This window comes from Boleophthalmus pectinirostris, unplaced genomic scaffold (genome assembly GCF_026225935.1).
Source record: "Boleophthalmus pectinirostris isolate CB_2022bp ecotype Guang Dong unplaced genomic scaffold, ASM2622593v1 HiC_scaffold_14, whole genome shotgun sequence".
NCBI classification, from domain to species: domain Eukaryota; kingdom Metazoa; phylum Chordata; class Actinopteri; order Gobiiformes; family Gobiidae; genus Boleophthalmus; species Boleophthalmus pectinirostris.
This window is the reverse complement of record NW_026571047.1, coordinates 37,127,631-37,144,242: the sequence shown is the minus strand read 5'-3', so window position 1 is coordinate 37,144,242 and position 16,612 is coordinate 37,127,631. Positions and strand designations below refer to the sequence as shown.

Sequence of the window (16,612 nt, the reverse complement as noted above, 5' to 3'; positions counted from 1 at the left end):
AAATTATCTAAATGATTCTAGTGAAGGTGAGTGGAGTTTAAATAAATAAATGGAGTCCGCTGTCCAATCTGACGTCCCTTCATTACGACCAGTGTTGGGAATGTGACTTTTAAAATGTAATCCCCTACAGATTACAGATTACATACCCCAAAATGTAGTTTGTAACGTAATCCATTAAATTACTTAAAGTGAGTAACGTAATCTGAATACTTTGGATTACTTGATTTGCTGTAGAGAAGCAAAGACGAGGAAATCTTCACATAAGAAGTTTTGTCTGATAAAAGAAAATGAAAAAGCCCAGACTTTACTTTACCTTATTAAAAATATTATTGATAGAAGACGAGGAGACACGGTCCACGCAGCAGGATTTAGTCCTGGTTTAGTCCTGGTTTAGACCTGGTTTAGACCTGGTTTAGACCTGTTTTAGTCCTGGTTTAGACCTGGTTTAGACCTGGTTTAGTCCTGTTTAGTCCTGTTAAATCCTGTGTTAGTCCTGGTTTAGACTGGTTTAGACCTGGTTTAGACCTGGTTTAGGCCTGGTTTAGACCTGGTTTTAGACCTGGTTTAGACCTGGTTTAGACCTGGTTTAGACCTGGTTTAGACCTGGTTTAGACCTGGTTTTAGACCTGGTTTAGACCTGGTTTTAGACCCTGGTTTAGTCCTGGTTTAGTCCTGGTTTAGACCTGGTTTAGACCTGGTTTTAGACCTGGTTTAGACCTGGTTTAGACCTGGTTTAGACCTGGTTTAGACCTGGTTTAGTTCTGTTTTAGTCCTGTTAAATCTTGTGTTAGTCCTGGTTTAGATCTGGTTTAGACCTGGTTTAGACCTGGTTTAGGCCTGGTTTTAGACCTGGTTTTAGACCTGGTTTTAGACCTGGTTTAGACCTGGTTTAGACCTGGTTTAGACCTGGTTTAGACCTGGTTTAGACCTGGTTTAGACCTGGTTTTAGACCTGGTTTAGTCCTGGTTTAGTCCTGGTTTAGACCTGGTTTTAGAACTGGTTTTAGACCTGGTTTAGACCTGGTTTAGTCCTGGTTTAGACCTAGTTTAGATCTAGTTTAGACCTGGTTTTAGACCTGGTTTAGACCTGGTTTAGTCCTGTTTTAGACCTGGTTTAGTCCTGTTTTAGACCTGGTTTAGTCCTGTTGAACCTGTTTTAGACCTGGTTTAGACCTGGTTTAGACCTGGTTTAGACCTGGTTTTAGACCTGGTTTAGACCTGGTTTAGTGTCCGGCAATGAGTGGAATTATGACAAAAGAAAAAAAAAAAATAATAGAAAGAAAAATCCCTCCGTGTAATCCATTTATTTCAACAAAGTAACTGTAATCCAATTACCACTCACTGAAACAGTAACTGTAACTGAATACAGTTACTCATCATTTGTACTCTGATTACATAACTCTCGCTCTTCTTAGATTTGATATTTGGACCGAAGGCTGGCGTTTGCTCTTTTTTCAAATGCATGACTGTTTCTGTTTCAGTCAAGATATTTCCCCACTGACTGATTTCCTCTGTGGCCGAAGTTTTCTCTGATCAATGACACATGGGAGCGTAAAGTGTAATAGGCTGTTGCACTAATGTTATTCATATCGGAAAAGTGGAATGTTTGAAAAATAGTAAAGTGCTGATACTCTGACAATGAAAAAAAAAAAAAGGATAGTAGTCGGACGCTTCAAAAATACTGTTTATGCCACTACTCCGACAATTAGACATCAAATAGCGTCTAAATAGCGGCATGTCGGAACAGCAGCATGTAATTGTTTAAAAACGAAGCAGGGTACAATCCTTATTCCGACATATCGCCACTGCGACAGACCCCGACACTCCGTAATTCCGACATGCCTCCATTCCATTCCGACACCTTTTATGTCGCCATTCTGACAACCTACTCCTAGTCTGAAAATATTGTCCCGAAAAGCGCGCCACCACAACTTAATAATTACATTAATTGTGTGTCGGAAAGGCGGGATGTTGAAAAAAAATCTAAAGTACCGTCTCTCTGACCATTGACCAAGTAAAAAAAATGTCGGCGTGCAGCGACGTTTGATAAAAAATGGAAATGCCGCCACTCCGACAATTAGACGTCAATGTCGGAATAGCAGCATGTAACCAGGGTTTGCGTGTTAAAAATTTGTGAATGAAACAAAACAAAACTCTACATCTGTTTGTGTTTGTGACGAGGAAACGACATTAGAACACAGATCACAAAATAGTGTAACATGCGCCTTTTGGTTTCATTTGTTCGTTTTCAGTGTTGGGAAGGTGACTTTAAAAATGTAATCCCCTACAGATTACAGATTACATCCCCCAAAATGTAGTTTGTAAAGTAATCCTTTAAATTACTTAAAGTGAGTAACGTAATCTGAATACTTTGGATTACTTGATATTGTCCTGGTTTTAGTCCTGGTTTTAGTCCTGGTTTAGTCTTGATTTAGTTCTGGTGTAGTCCCGGTTTAGTTCTGGTTTTAGTTGTGGATTTAGTCCTGGTTTTAGACCTGGTTTTAGTCCTGATTTTAATCTTGGTTTAGTCCTGATTTAGTCCTGGTTTAGTTCTGGTTTAGTCCTGTTTTTTTTTTTGTCTTGGTTTAGTTCTGGTTTAGTCCTGGTTTAGTTCTCGTTTTAGTCTGGTTTAGTCCTGTTTTTTTGTCTTGGTTTAGTCCTGGTTTAGCTCTGGTTTAGTCTTGGTTTAGTTCTGGTTTTAGTCCTGGTTTTAGTCCTAGTTTAGTCCTGGTTTTAGATCTGGTTTTAGTCCTGATTTTAGTCCTGGTTTAGTTCTGGTTTAGTCCTGGTTTAGTCCTGATTTTAGTCCTGGTTTAGTCCTGGTTTTAGTCCTAGTTTAGTCCTGGTTTTAGACCTGGTTTTAGTCCTTGTTTAGTCCTGGTTTAGTTCTGGTTTTAGTCCTGGTTTTAGTCCTGGTTTAACCCAAAATATGAAAACAGGAAAATACTGCCGTGTAATCCATTTATTTCAACAAAGTAACTGTAATCCGATTACCACTCACTGAAACAGTAACTGTAACTGAATACAGTTACTCATAATTTGTACTCTGATTACGTAACTCGGGTACATGTAATCTGTTACTCCCCAACACTGTTCGTTTTTATTTTCTTACTCAATTTTTAGGACGTTCAAATCCCAGGTGTGCCGTATCGCGCCTGCGCAGTGGAGCCTGACGTGGCGGCTGCGGGATGACCGGTTTGCGCCTGCGCAGTGGAGCCCGTCATGGCGGCTGCAGGATGGCCGGGTTGCGCACAGGGTTTAAAAGGCGTGATTTTGGACATGTGCGGAGTTTTGTACGACAGCGGAGAGGGGGACGGAGTGGCCATCCCCGGGTCCGTGGAAGCGGTGCAAAGGTGCGGCCAAAGTGTCCGAGAAACGCGCAAAAACAGCGGGTTTTAGCGTGGAAAGTGGCGCTAGCCGTTAGCATCCAGTAGCCAAGTGTAAAGTAGTAACAGAGCTATAAATAAAAGTTGGAACTACCTCGCTAACTTTTACTATTTGAATCCAAAATAATAATAATATAGCAGTATTTTCTTTGTTTACGTGTAATATTTACTTTATTTATGTTTTATCAATGCAAAAAGTTGAGTTGCTGCAAGTTTTAGGAAAGTTGCTAAAGTCATTATTTGTGTCTAACAATTCATTTTATTTGTTTTTTTGTTAATATCTATGCAAAATGTACTAGTAGTAGTAGTTAGTAGTAGTAGTAGTAGTAGTAGTAGTAGTAGTAGTAATCACCAAAATCTATTCTTTCCAAAGAATAGGCCAGGTAATAAAGTAAAAAGTAAACTGAGCATTGTGAGAAAGGAAATGCTCAAATTAGTTTAACTTTCTGATTTACGAGCATTCTTGATTCAAAGTTGTCTTACTAAGGATGTGGTAGTAGAAGTAGTAGTCGTTGTAGTAGTGGTAGTTTATTCTGTCTTTTTTTATTTTTTTTTTTTTTTTGGCAGCATTACAACCCCATGGATCATGACCAAAAGGGTTTAGGCTGAAGCAAAAAGTACTTTAATACCAAACCCTATTAAATAATGACAGAATTCCAAGAAAAACACTAAAATACTGTTTTTGCAAAGTTTCTTGAGCAAATGTAATTAATTATTTTATGTCATATCCAAAACCCAGTCGTACATTTGACAATCTTCTTCATTGTTAACAAATAAGAGAAAATCCACACTTGAAAATCCAAACTGTTCCAGTTTTTATTCACTTTAGAGAAGGTTTCAACTTTGTTCATCTGGACGTTGTTTTTGCATCAGCCTTATTTATACTGAACAACTTCTGGACGAACGAGGGACTGTTCAGGACTGTGACTCTTAGGATAGTGTGGAGAGTAGTGTCGTAGTACTTGAGACCGGTCTTGGTCTCGAGACTGTTTTTTTATGGTCTTGGTCTCATCTCGGACTTGAGTGCATTTGGACTTGGTCTTGTCTTGGTCTTGTCTTGGTCTCGAGGTCTGACACTCGACGAGCGCGTTCATATTTCATTACGGCCGGTAAATTTCCTTTAATCTGGGATTAAAGAAAAGGTTCTTAAACTGTGGGTCAGGGTTCAAAAAAGGGTCAAAGAGTGTTTGAGTACAGTTTGCTTGGCTTATTTTAAGTTTAAATTAACATTAATCAGATCAAATGGAGATAGATTTATAAAAACAGTGATATATTTGTGCCAAAATAACTGTAAAATACAAATAAATATAGGAAATGACAAAGATGGTCTTGATCTGATCTTGATGGGACGTGGCCTTGGTCTTGTCTCGGTCTTGGCCTTTAAAAGTCTCTGTCTTATCTCGGTCTCTGGACCCTGTGGTCTTGGACTGGTCTTGGTCTCGTTTAGTGCAGTCTTGACTACAACACTAGTGGATAGGTCCAGAAATTTCAGAGATACGAACCATAAACCAGGTCAACAAATCTGTACAGTTTAGAATGAAGTAATGTACTGTCTGTTTTGTTTTTATTTTTGTATTTGACTTTAGTTCGTTTTCTGTGTTTAGGTTGAAACAGTCGGATCTGCAGCTGCGTTTTTGCACCAACGAGACTCAGGCGTCCAGAGACAGATTTGTGGCCAAACTCCGGAGACTCGGGTTCGACATTTCTGTGAAGGAAGTTTTCTCTCCTGCTCCGGCCGCCGTGTCTGTGCTGAAGGAGAGAGGACTGCGGCCCCACCTGCTGGTCTACGACGGTACTGCGTGTCCTCACTCTGTTCCTGTACCAGAGTCGACGTTATTATCAGTTTTTATCAGTTTTTATCAGTACTTCACTACTTTTAAGTCATTTTCTGATAGATTTAAATGTTTATATCTTAGATTTTGGCCAAGGTTTTTTGCAGTGCCCAAATAAAATAGATTGAATCTGTCTTCTCAGGTCTGTTGCCGGAATTTGAGGGCGTGGACCAGACCGACCCAAACTGTGTGGTGATCGGAGACGCGGCCGAGAAGTTCTCCTACGAAAACCTGAATGACGCGTTCAGGGTCCTGATGGCGCTGGACAAACCGGTGCTGTTCTCTCTGGGCCAGGGGTGAGACTCGTGCACGACTGAACCAGGACTGAACCTGAACCGGGTCTAAGACGGGTCTAAGACGGGTCTAAGACGGGTCTAAGACGGGTCTAAGACGGGTCTAAGACGGGTCTAAAGACTAGGTCTAAGAGACGGGATTCAGGACTGAACCGGGAATGAACCAGGACTGAATCAGGACTGAACCGGGAATGAACCAGGACTGAATCAGGACCGAAGAAGGACTGAATCAAGACTAAGACGGGACAAAGATGGAACTGAACTGGGACTAAATCAGGACTGAACCAGAACTGAATCAAGACTAAGACAGGGCTAAAACAGGATTAAAACAGGACTGAACTAGGACTGAATCAGGTCTAAATCAGGTCGAAACTAGGACTGAACCAGGACTGAACCAGACTGAACCAGGACTGAACCAGAACTGAACCAGACTGAACCAGGACTGAACCAGGACTGAACCAGGACTGAACCAGGTCTAAACCCGGTCTAAACCCGGTCTAAACCCGGTCTAAACCCGGTCTAAACCCGGTCTAAACCCGGTCTAAACCAGGTCTAGTAGTAGCAGTCATGTCCATATTAAACTTTACACAGATTCTTCTTTATATGATGTTTTTAAATGGTTTTATTTATATTTTTATATTTTCCAGGAGATATTACAAAGAGACAGACGGACTCAAACTGGATGTGGGAGTTTATATGAAAGCTCTGGAGGTAAATCTGACACACGAGGGGACGGGAGGGCATCTGACACACACACGGGGGGACGGGAGGGCATCTGACACACACACACACACACGAGGGGACGGGAGGGCATCTGACACACACACGGGGGACGGGAGGCATCTGACACACACACACGAGGGGACGGGAGGGCATCTGACACACACACGGAGGGACGGGAGGGCATCTGACACACACACGAGGGCACGGGAGGGCATCTGACACACACACGGAGGGACGGGAGGGCATCTGACACACACACACGGGGGGACGGGAGGGCATCTGACACACACACGGGGGGGACGGGAGGGCATCTGACACACACACACACACGAGGGGACGGGAGGGCATCTGACACACACACACGAGGGGACGGGAGGGCATCTGACACACACACACACGAGGGGACGGGAGGCATCTGACACACACACGTGGGGACGGGAGGGCATCTGACACACACACGAGGGGACGGGAGGGCATCTGACACACACACGGAGGGACGGGAGGGCATCTGACACACACACGAGGGGACGGGAGGGCATCTGACACACACACGAGGGGACGGGAGGGCATCTGACACACACACACGAGGGGACGGGAGGGCATCTGACACACACACGAGGGGACGGGAGGGCATCTGACACACACACGGGGGACGGGAGGGCATCTGACACACACACGTGGGGACGGGAGGGCATCTGACACACACACACGGAGGGACGGGAGGGCATCTGACACACACACGGGGGACGGGAGGGCATCTGACACACACACGTGGGGGACGGGAGGGCATCTGACACACACACGGGGGGACGGGAGGCATCTGACACACACACGGGGGACGGGAGGGCATCTGACACACACACGGGGGGACGGGAGGGCATCTGACACACACACGGGGGGACGGAGGGCATCTGACACACACACGGGGGGACGGAGGGCATCTGACACACACACGAGGGGACGGGAGGGCATCTGACACACACACGGGAGGACGGGAGGGCATCTGACACACACACGGGGGGACGGGAGGGCATCTGACACACACACGTGGGGGACGGGAGGGCATCTGACACACACACGGGGGGACGGGAGGGCATCTGACACACGGTCACATGTATTTCCTGTTTTGTGTGCAGTTCGCCTGTGATGTGAAAGCTGAAGTGATTGGAAAACCGTCTCCCATGTTCTTCCGGAGCGTCCTCAGTGACATGGGAATAAAGCCTCACGAGGTAAACAACGACTTTATCACACTTTAATAATTAATAACTCGTACTTAATTACAGAACTGGACATGATGGTGAAGTTTTCAAGACGTTTATTCTAGTCAGAGAACAGAATGAACTTGAGTTTGTTTAAACCTAAAATGTGTCTCTGATCTGGTCTCTCCCTAAACTCCAGCACCTGCACCAACCCTGAGTCAGTGCTAGTGCAGCCGCTGCAGCTCAGGGAAGCTGTTTTCAAGCCGGCCAGAATTGTGCCGGAAACCAAAGTTCTCACCGATGAACGACCTGCAAACCGTTTAAGTGAACCCAAGATGATCATCGACAGACGGAGTGGATTCACCACCAAATAAAAACAAGGCCACACGAAAGCAGAAAATAATGATCATGGATCACATCATCGACACCAGCGAGTATTTGTACTCATACAAATTATTATTTATCTACACCGACACCAACATCTGCTGTGGAGGAACGTCTGCTGCGGAGGAACGTCTGCTGCGGAGGAACGTCTGCTGCGGAGGAACGTCTGCTGCGGAGGAACGTCTGCTGCGGAGGAACGTCTGCTGCGGAGGAACGTCTGCTGTGGAGAAGGCGGCAGCGACTCCCAATCCAAAGATGGAACCTTACCTGGCAAACATGGATATACAAATATCTGGTCTCCTTCGCTGAACACTGCACAATCTTCTGTCACTTGATTTCTCCTCCATGTTCCACACACACATTTTCTTTGTTTGTTTATTTTACTGCGTGTGATGAACCTGCTGACATCAACTGTGTCGTCACAGTTCAGGATAAACAAAGTTTTACTCTCGGCTTCCATTGGAAACCAACTTTTCCGTTTCCGAACGCTCTCTTTTTCAGTTCACGGTTCGGAACACGTCAGTTGGTTCGAGATTAGGTGCGGGAACCTGCACTGGCACAGTTCTCTGTCGGTCTGAAAACGCTGAGTGAATTCTGGAGGTTCTGAGCTTTTACATGATCTGCTCATATGACACAGGTTCAGTTGTGAGTGTAGAACCTGAACAGTGAAAGAACAGGTTCCGTGCTGTTCCTTTAACGATATTTCTTAGTTGTATTTTGTGTTTGATTTCCAGGCTCTGATGATCGGGGACGACCTGGTGAACGACGTTGGAGGAGCTCAGAGCTGCGGCATGAAGGGCGTCCAGGTCCGAACCGGAAAATACAGGTCAGAGTTTAAATCTGTAAAAAAGTTAAATAGAAACAGTGTTAAAAGTAAAAAACAGGGAAACAACGATGTGATGCCTCGATACAGACAAAAGCTCCTTTTTCAGGACTAAACCAGGACTAAACTAGAACTAAACCAGGTCTAAACCAGGGCTAAACAAAGACTAAACCAGGTCTAAACAGGTCTAAACCAGGACTAAACCAGGTCTAAACCAGGTCTAAACCAGGTCTAAACCAGGACTAAACCAAACCAGGACTAAACCAGGTCTAAACCAGGACTAAACCAGGACTAAACCAGGACTAAACCAGGTCTAAACCAGGTCTAAACCAGAACTAAACCAGGTCTAAACCAGGACTAAACCAGGACTAAACCAAGACAGTTCCACAGCTTCAGAACAGTTTGATTAAGTCATGAAAAAGTCATGGAAAAGTTTTGAAATGTTGTCAGTGAAAAAAGTAGGAACCCTGTAAAACTCTACTGCGGGAGCTGTTGTATTGAATATCAACATCAATATTTTTCTTTATTTAGTTATTTTATATATTTATTTAGTTCATAAGTAACAGTAACTGGCTCTTCCAACTGGTCCAGATGAGTTTTTGAGACATTCGGGGAAAAGAAATGACCAGTGAGTTAAAGTAAACAGCACGTTCTCAAATCTGTCCACTAGATGGCGACATTATATCAGGTCTAAAGAAGGACTGGACCAGGATTAAACCAGGACAAATCTTGATTTAAACCAAGACTAAAACATTGACTAAACACTGAATCCACAAAAGCAGGAAGTTTGAGTTTTCAGGACAATAAAATATAATAATAATAATAATAAAATATGTCATATTTATAATAAACGTGATGAAACTGTAAACTGTGTCTCTGTGTGAACGTTCAGAGGAAACAGAGACAGGAAATACTGTAGAACTGAACCAGGACTGAACCAGGACTAAACTAGGACTGAAACCAGGACTAAACTAGGACTGAACCAGGACTGAACCAGGACTAAATCAGGACTGAACCAGGACCAAACTAAAGCTAAACCAGGACTATAAAACCAGGTCTAAATCAGGACTAAATCAAGTGTACACCAGGACTAAACCAGGTCTAAACCAGGTCTAAACCAGGTCTAAACCAGGTCTAAACCAGGTCTAAACCAGGACTAAACCAGGACTAAACCAGGACTAAACCAGGACTAAACCAGGACTAAACCAGGACTAAACCAAGAACTTGTCCCGGTCTAAACCAGGACTCGTCTCGGTCTAAACCAGGCCTTGGTCCCATCTGAACCAGGCCTCGGTCAGGTCTAAACCAGGCCTCAGTCTCTGTCTAAACCAGGCCTCGTCCCAGGTCTAAGCCAGGCCTCAGTCGGGTCTAAACCAGGCCTCGGTCTCGGTATAAATCAGGCCTCAGTCCGGTCTAAACCAGGCCTTGGTCTAAACCAGGCCTGGGTCTAAACCGGGCCTCAGTCGGGTCTAAACCGGGCCTCAGTCGGGTCTAAACCAGGCCTCAGTCGGGTCTAAACCGGGCCTTGGTCTAAACCGGGCCTCAGTCGGGTCTAAACCAGGCCTCGGTCTAAACCAGGCTTCGTCCGGGGTCTAAACCAGGCTTCGTTCTGGGTCTAAACCAGGCCTCGGTCCGGGTCTAAACCAGGCCTGGTCTCGGTCTCGGTCTCTTCGTGTGGTTTGGTGGAGCAGCTGTTTGAGGAGCAGATGTTCCACACATTTTAAACGTGTTAAAGTTTGAGTTGGAGCTGAGTGTGACCGAGCAGGAAGTCCACAGATAAAAATAAACTCGACACGTGAGGAAAGGAGCCGAGCGAATATTTCACTCTGATTTATGAGAAGAAACAGGAGAGAATCTTCCAGTCAGAGGAATTTAAAGTCTCTAAAGTGTTTCAGATTTGTCCCGTCTTAAAAACATGAGAAACAGGTTCTTCTTCACTTCTCGTCTGCGTTCAGAGTTTTTATTCACCACCTTCAGTTTATAAAAGATTTTTACGACTCACAGAAGCCGGAGCGGAAGTTTTCCAACAACAACTAGCAAGCTAACAGTGCACTTCCTGATTCTTGTACAATGAAACGCTTTATAATTAGACGCAGTAGTAGCAGTAGTAGTAATATTTGCTGTGGTTGTAACAATAGCAGTAGTAGTAGTACTTGTTGTTGTAGTAGCAGTGACAACAGTAGTAGTAGAAGTATCAGAAGTAGTAGTAGTTGTAGTTGTAGTAGCAGCACTTGTAGTAGTAGTAGTAGCAGTAGCAGTAAGTTGCAGTAGTTATAGTAGTAGTAGTAGTAGTGGCAGTAGCAGTAGTTGTAGTAGTTGTAATATTTGCAGTAGTAGTAGTAGTATTTGAAGCAGCAGCAGTAGTAGTAGTAGTAGTAGTAGTAGCAGTAGTAGTAGTAGTAGTAGTAGTAGTAATAGTAGTTGTAGCGGTAGTTGTAGTAGTAATTACAGTTTACAATAATACAGTAGTAGTAGTAACAGTAGTAGTTGTACTAGCAGTAGTAGAAGTATCAGAAGTAGTAGTAGTAGCAGTAGTAGTTGTAGTTGCAGCAGTACTTGTAGTAGTAGTAGTAGTAGTAGCAGTAGTAGTTGCAGTAGTTAGTAGTCAGTAGAGTAGTTTGTAGTAGTTGTAATATTTGCAGTAGTAGTAGTAGTATTTGAAGAAGCTAGTAGTAGTAGTAGAGCAGTAGTAGTAGTAGTAGTAGTAGTAGTAGTTGCAGTAGTGTAGTAGTAGTAGTAGTAGCAGTAGTAGTAGTAGTTCTAGTAGTAGTATAGTAGTGTAGCTAGTTGTAGTAGTAATTACAGTTTACAATAATACAGTAGTAGGAGTAACAGTAGTAGTTGTACTAGCAGTAGTAGAAGTATCAGAAGTAGTAGTAGTAGCAGTAGTAGTTGTAGTTGCAGCAGTATTTGTAGTAGTAGTAGTAGTAGTAGTAGTGTAGTAGTAGTTGTAGTTGTAGTTGTAGTTGTAGTACTTGTTGTAGTAGTAGTAGTAGTACTTGTAGTAGTAGTTGTAGTAGTACTTGTAGTAGTAGTAGTAGTACTTGTAGTAGTTGTAGTCCGGTCCTGTCTGGTCTGGTCTGGTCTGGTCTGGTCCTGGTCTGGTCCTGGTCTAGTCCTGGTCTGGTCCTGGTCTAGTCCTGGTCTAGTCCAAACATTCCTGACAAAGCAGTAACACCTCCATGGAAACGAGCAGAACTACCAGAAAAGTTACACAGTGCAGCTTTAAATGATTACCTGTTGTGTTTTTCAGACCGAGTGATGAGAGCCACGCGTCAGTCCGAGCCGACGGGACCGTGGACCATCTGAGCCAAGCTGTGGACCTGATCCTCGGCCACAGGGGGCAGTAAAGAGCCAAGAGACACTCATGGACTTTAACGTGGAACTACACACCTGAAAACTGCATTTCAAACACAGAGACTAAACTGGGCGACGTCTGTGGACTACAGGGGCGGGTGTTTGTAATCAGAACCTCTGGCTGTAATCAGGGCAGTTCTGTGTGATGTCACTTAGTACTTACTGTATTTTTCTGACTATAAAGCGCACCAAATAAGGAGCATTAAGCCAAACAAAACAGTCAAATAAGTCAAACTTTATTCAACTTCATCCATTTTCTTCCTCTTATCCTGGTCGGGTCGTGAGGGCAGCAGTCTAAACAAAGACTCCCAGACTTCCCTCACCCCAGACACTTCCTCCAGCTCCTCCGGGGGAACCCTAAGGTGACTGCAGGCCAACCCAGAGACATTTTAGACGTTTACGCTGAAACATATCACCGTATTGGACACGATTTGCGTCCAGACACGTCGTTTCTGTGTTCACAATCAAAGCCTCCCCTCCACACAGTAACACGAAACCTCCTGAAACACTCGTCACGTGACTAAGGCTGGGGTCAAGATGTCACATCACATGGGTAGTAAAATTAAGGAAGTGGAGCACCGTGTCTGAAGTTGCAGCAGCTGATTTCCAGCCAAGGAAGATTTTAAGTGTGAAAACAGTTTTTTCATGGACCGACAACTGAACGTAACAATGGATTGTAAGAAATTTGTCTGTGGTTTGTTGAAATTGTTTTCCGCAGTAGCGTCACATGACCGATGTCACGAACCCAGAGAATCAGGAAGGACTCGGTCACAGGTCACAGTGACTCGAGCTCCTACATCAGAGTATCAGTGTTTTCAGGCGTCCACACAGTCAAGGATCAGATCTGTACAAACATGAATTCGTGGAAGCTTGGAGGCACCAGATTGTTCCGTCTCTGGAGCCGTTTTCCATCGGATTAGCATCTGCAACGAAAACGACTCTAACACGTACTAGTGTGGACAGGGCCTTAGTCCCTCCAGTGTGTCCTGGGTCTTCCCCGGGGCCTCCTTCCGGTGGGACATGCCTGGAACACCTCCTCAGGGAGACACCCAGGACACATCTGGAACAGATGCCCTCCCCTCGGCTGACTCCTCTCGTCGTGGAGGAGCAGCGGCTCTACTCCGAGCTCCTCACCCTCACCTCCTCACCGCTCCTCTCCAAGGAAGCGCCCAGACACTCTGCAGAAGAAACTCATTTTGATCGCTTGTATCTGTGAACTTGTTCTTTAATTACCCAAAGTTCATGACCATTTATTCAACTCATTCACAATAACTCAGTCCAGTTATCCACGATCCATCGACAGCTCATGACGTAAGTCTCCCGCCGTTTCCTCCCTGTTTTGGTGAATGTGTTTTACTTCGCGAGGCTCCTGACTACAGTCGCCGTCGTGCTCTGACAATCCATCAAGAGGTGTGGCTTCATCGTTTACCAAAGTTGCACTAAAACATTTGGACAGATTTTTGAGCACCGTGTTCCACATTAAATTGATCCGAGGTCAGTAAACACGACCAGAATTAATACATAAGACACACCAGATTATAACTTATAACTGTGCTTTATAGTCCGAAAAATACAGTACACACTTTGACCTAGTTTGCTCTAAAATAAACAAAAATGATCAGGAACAGTCGATAATTATTATACTCAAACTTCATATACACGGTTTAGCAGTCAGTTTAGTGTTTAGTTCCACTTTAAAAACTGAAACCGTCTAAATGTGAATCTCCAACAGCACGTCAGATTAATGTGGTTTAACATCATTTAATTTTAGAAAAAGTTTAGTTTAATATCTAATGTTGAAAACACTAAAGCACTAAAAACTGTTGAAGCTGCTATCACTTTAGAATATTTAATTATCTGAACTATTATGACTGCTACTACTCATACTACTACTATTACTGCGAGTACTACTACTATTACTGCGAGTACTACTACTACAGGTACTACTCCAGAAACAACTTAATTAATGAGACTAATTAATAATCACTGAAATTCAAATGTGGGAGCTGTATTTATTGTATTGTGAATTGTGAATTGTAAAGCCACGATGTGTCTGCTTTACAATAAACTTAAATGAATAACAGTGAAATGTTGTCAGTCTTGTGATTTTTAAAGGCTTTAGTGTAAAAGTTACACATTGTTAAAGTGGAGCTATACATGCATCCCGAATATCGGACTTCGGACTTCCGCCATTGCTTACTGGGAAGGATTTTCTGAAAAAGTGAGCATCAAACCTCCATGTTTGTTTTCCCAGTGGGACGTGTCTATTGTCAAAGTCGATCTTTTCAAGTCTTTTGAACCATTTCACTTTTGTTTCTGGTTCTGATATTGTCATATTTTAGTTTTGGGATTCGAACATCGTAATTGTGTGGTTGTTGGATCCTAACAGCGGAAAACGGCTCGAGAAATGGGCTTTGGAAGTTTGCGAACTTCCATAAATGCAAAAGGGAATCAGATCAAAATCCCCTTTGTTAATGGAGAGGAGCAGAAGACAAACAGACTGAGCTGCACTTTCTTGTTCTTGTGGTTTTACAGCAACATCACGTCTTGGTCTCTTTGCAGAGACCAAGATGTGGTCTCTGCAAAGAGACCACATCTTGGTCTCTTTGCAGTGGAAGGTGTTTCTTGGTGAACAGTTGGAGCCTTTCAGTTTGGCTTTGACTTAATAAATTCGTAACCAAGCTGGAGCGAGAGATCAGGATTTTGTTTTGTTGTCGCTCCACATACAAAATGTTCTCTGTAAACTCTGGATGATTTCTTAGTCAGTCAAATGTTTCCTTTTTGGTTCTTCCTGTGGATCAATCCTGCCCATCACCTTCACCTTTCACTATTTTTCAATTCCGTTGGGAAGAGAAACAGTTTGAACGGAGGTTTGAGTCACACACATCTGATTCACTTTTACATTTATGGAGTTTGCAAACTTTACAAAGCCCGTTTTCCATTGTTGTTGGATCCAACAACCACACAATTACGATGTCCGAATCCTAAAACTGAAATATGACAATATCAGAAGCAGAAACAAAAGTGATATGGTTCAAAAGACTTGAAAAGATCGACATTGACAATAGACTCATCCCACTGGGAAAACAAACATGGAGGTTTTGATGCTCACTTTTTCAGAAAATCCTTCCCAATATAAATTACGCGATGATCGAAAGTCCAAAATTCGAGATGCATGTATTGTACAAACAGTTGAATAAAGTGACTTAAGTGCACCTTTCCACATCACTCTAAATGTGCAGGTTTTGTCCGTTAAACATGTGTGACTAAAACAAAACACAACTCCAGGGCTGTTTGTGATCAGAAAACCTTGTAATTTGGGTCTTTTTAAATGTAACTTGGTCAAATTTGATCAAATCCAGATTAAAATCCCGATCCGGAGTCATTCCCGCAGGATTACTGAGATTAGGAGGTGGCACAGTTTGCGATCCTCTTGTCTTCCGTGTTAATTGGTGAATTCTGGAGCAGTGAACTGGACGTAACGATCCAGACTTGGGTTTTGTTCGGAGTCTTGGGGCCGGAGCAGGTTCACAGGGGCCCATTGTTCCCCTGGCCCACTTTTAGTCCGGTCCAAGTCCTGTTCAAGACCAGCTGGCACCAGACCCGAGCGGGACTGAACACATCATGACAACAGTGAATATGCCACTGCTTTTTGTCATCATCTCCGTAATAATATTTTAGTTTTGGTTGTGGTTTTAAGGTGCATTGTGTAACTTTTCTGGTGGAGGCTCCATCAAATGTTTTTCTCCGTGGAAATGTTTTCAGATATTCAGATATTTCATGAATAATAAAATGTCATAAATGATAAATTGTTCCAACAGTAATCAACAGATACATAAAGGCAATTATTTTTATTTTACTAACCGCTAGGGGTGTAACTGTATCCAAGTCTCATGATATGATATTGTCACGGTACGATATTTATTGTGATATCGTGGGAAAAGCTCACGATATGGCAGGAAGGCTCATGATTACAGATGTAACAATATCCAAATCTCTCGGTACAAATATTTTTACAATATACGTCTCATCCTACGATATTTATTGTGATATTTTGTGGAGGCTTACAAAACTGTTCATATTTTAAGAGGAAAAATCGCATGCCTTGACAAGACTTAATCCAAAGAACTAAGATTTAAAAGTGCTTAGAACTGTGATTTCTTCTTTTAGGCCCCGTCCACACTAGTTCGTATTCGAGTCATTCTGGTCGTGGGTGCAGTGTTCGTTCACATTGATCCGATTGAAAACGGCTCCAGAACGATCTGGTGCCTCCAACTCCCACAAATTCATGTTCGCACAGATCTGCTCCTGCACCGTGTGGACGCCTGAAAACACTGATACTCTGATGTAGATCTGAGCGCTGCAAAGTAATTCAGCGCCAAAACACTAAGAGTCTAGAACACAGGTGTCAAACATGCGGCTCGGGGGCCAGATCCGGCCCTCCAAGACCTTTAATCTGGCCCTCAGCTGATTTTCTACTAAAATACTGTAATTATATTTTCTATTAAAATCGTGTTAATTTTCTGTGGTGTTTATCACAGCAGCGTCTCCAGCGTCTCTGTACGTGGCCCCTCCCACCAGAGCAGCACAAATGAAGACTTGTCTCTTTCCAAACG

At 43.4% G+C, this 16,612-nt stretch overlaps 1 protein-coding gene across 1 annotated transcript; it reads left to right on the top strand.

The window, feature by feature from the left end:
* The first annotated feature begins 3,197 nt into the window (after window positions 1-3,197).
* Window positions 3,198-14,079, top strand: lhpp (phospholysine phosphohistidine inorganic pyrophosphate phosphatase). The gene is made up of 7 exons (XM_020933945.2): window positions 3,198-3,352; window positions 4,990-5,177; window positions 5,360-5,513; window positions 6,158-6,221; window positions 7,370-7,462; window positions 8,551-8,642; window positions 11,893-14,079. Exons 1-7 carry the CDS (start codon window positions 3,222-3,224, stop codon window positions 11,987-11,989), a joined length of 819 nt encoding a protein of 272 aa, XP_020789604.1. The 5' UTR covers window positions 3,198-3,221; the 3' UTR covers window positions 11,990-14,079.
* The last annotated feature ends 2,533 nt before the right edge of the window (window positions 14,080-16,612 follow it).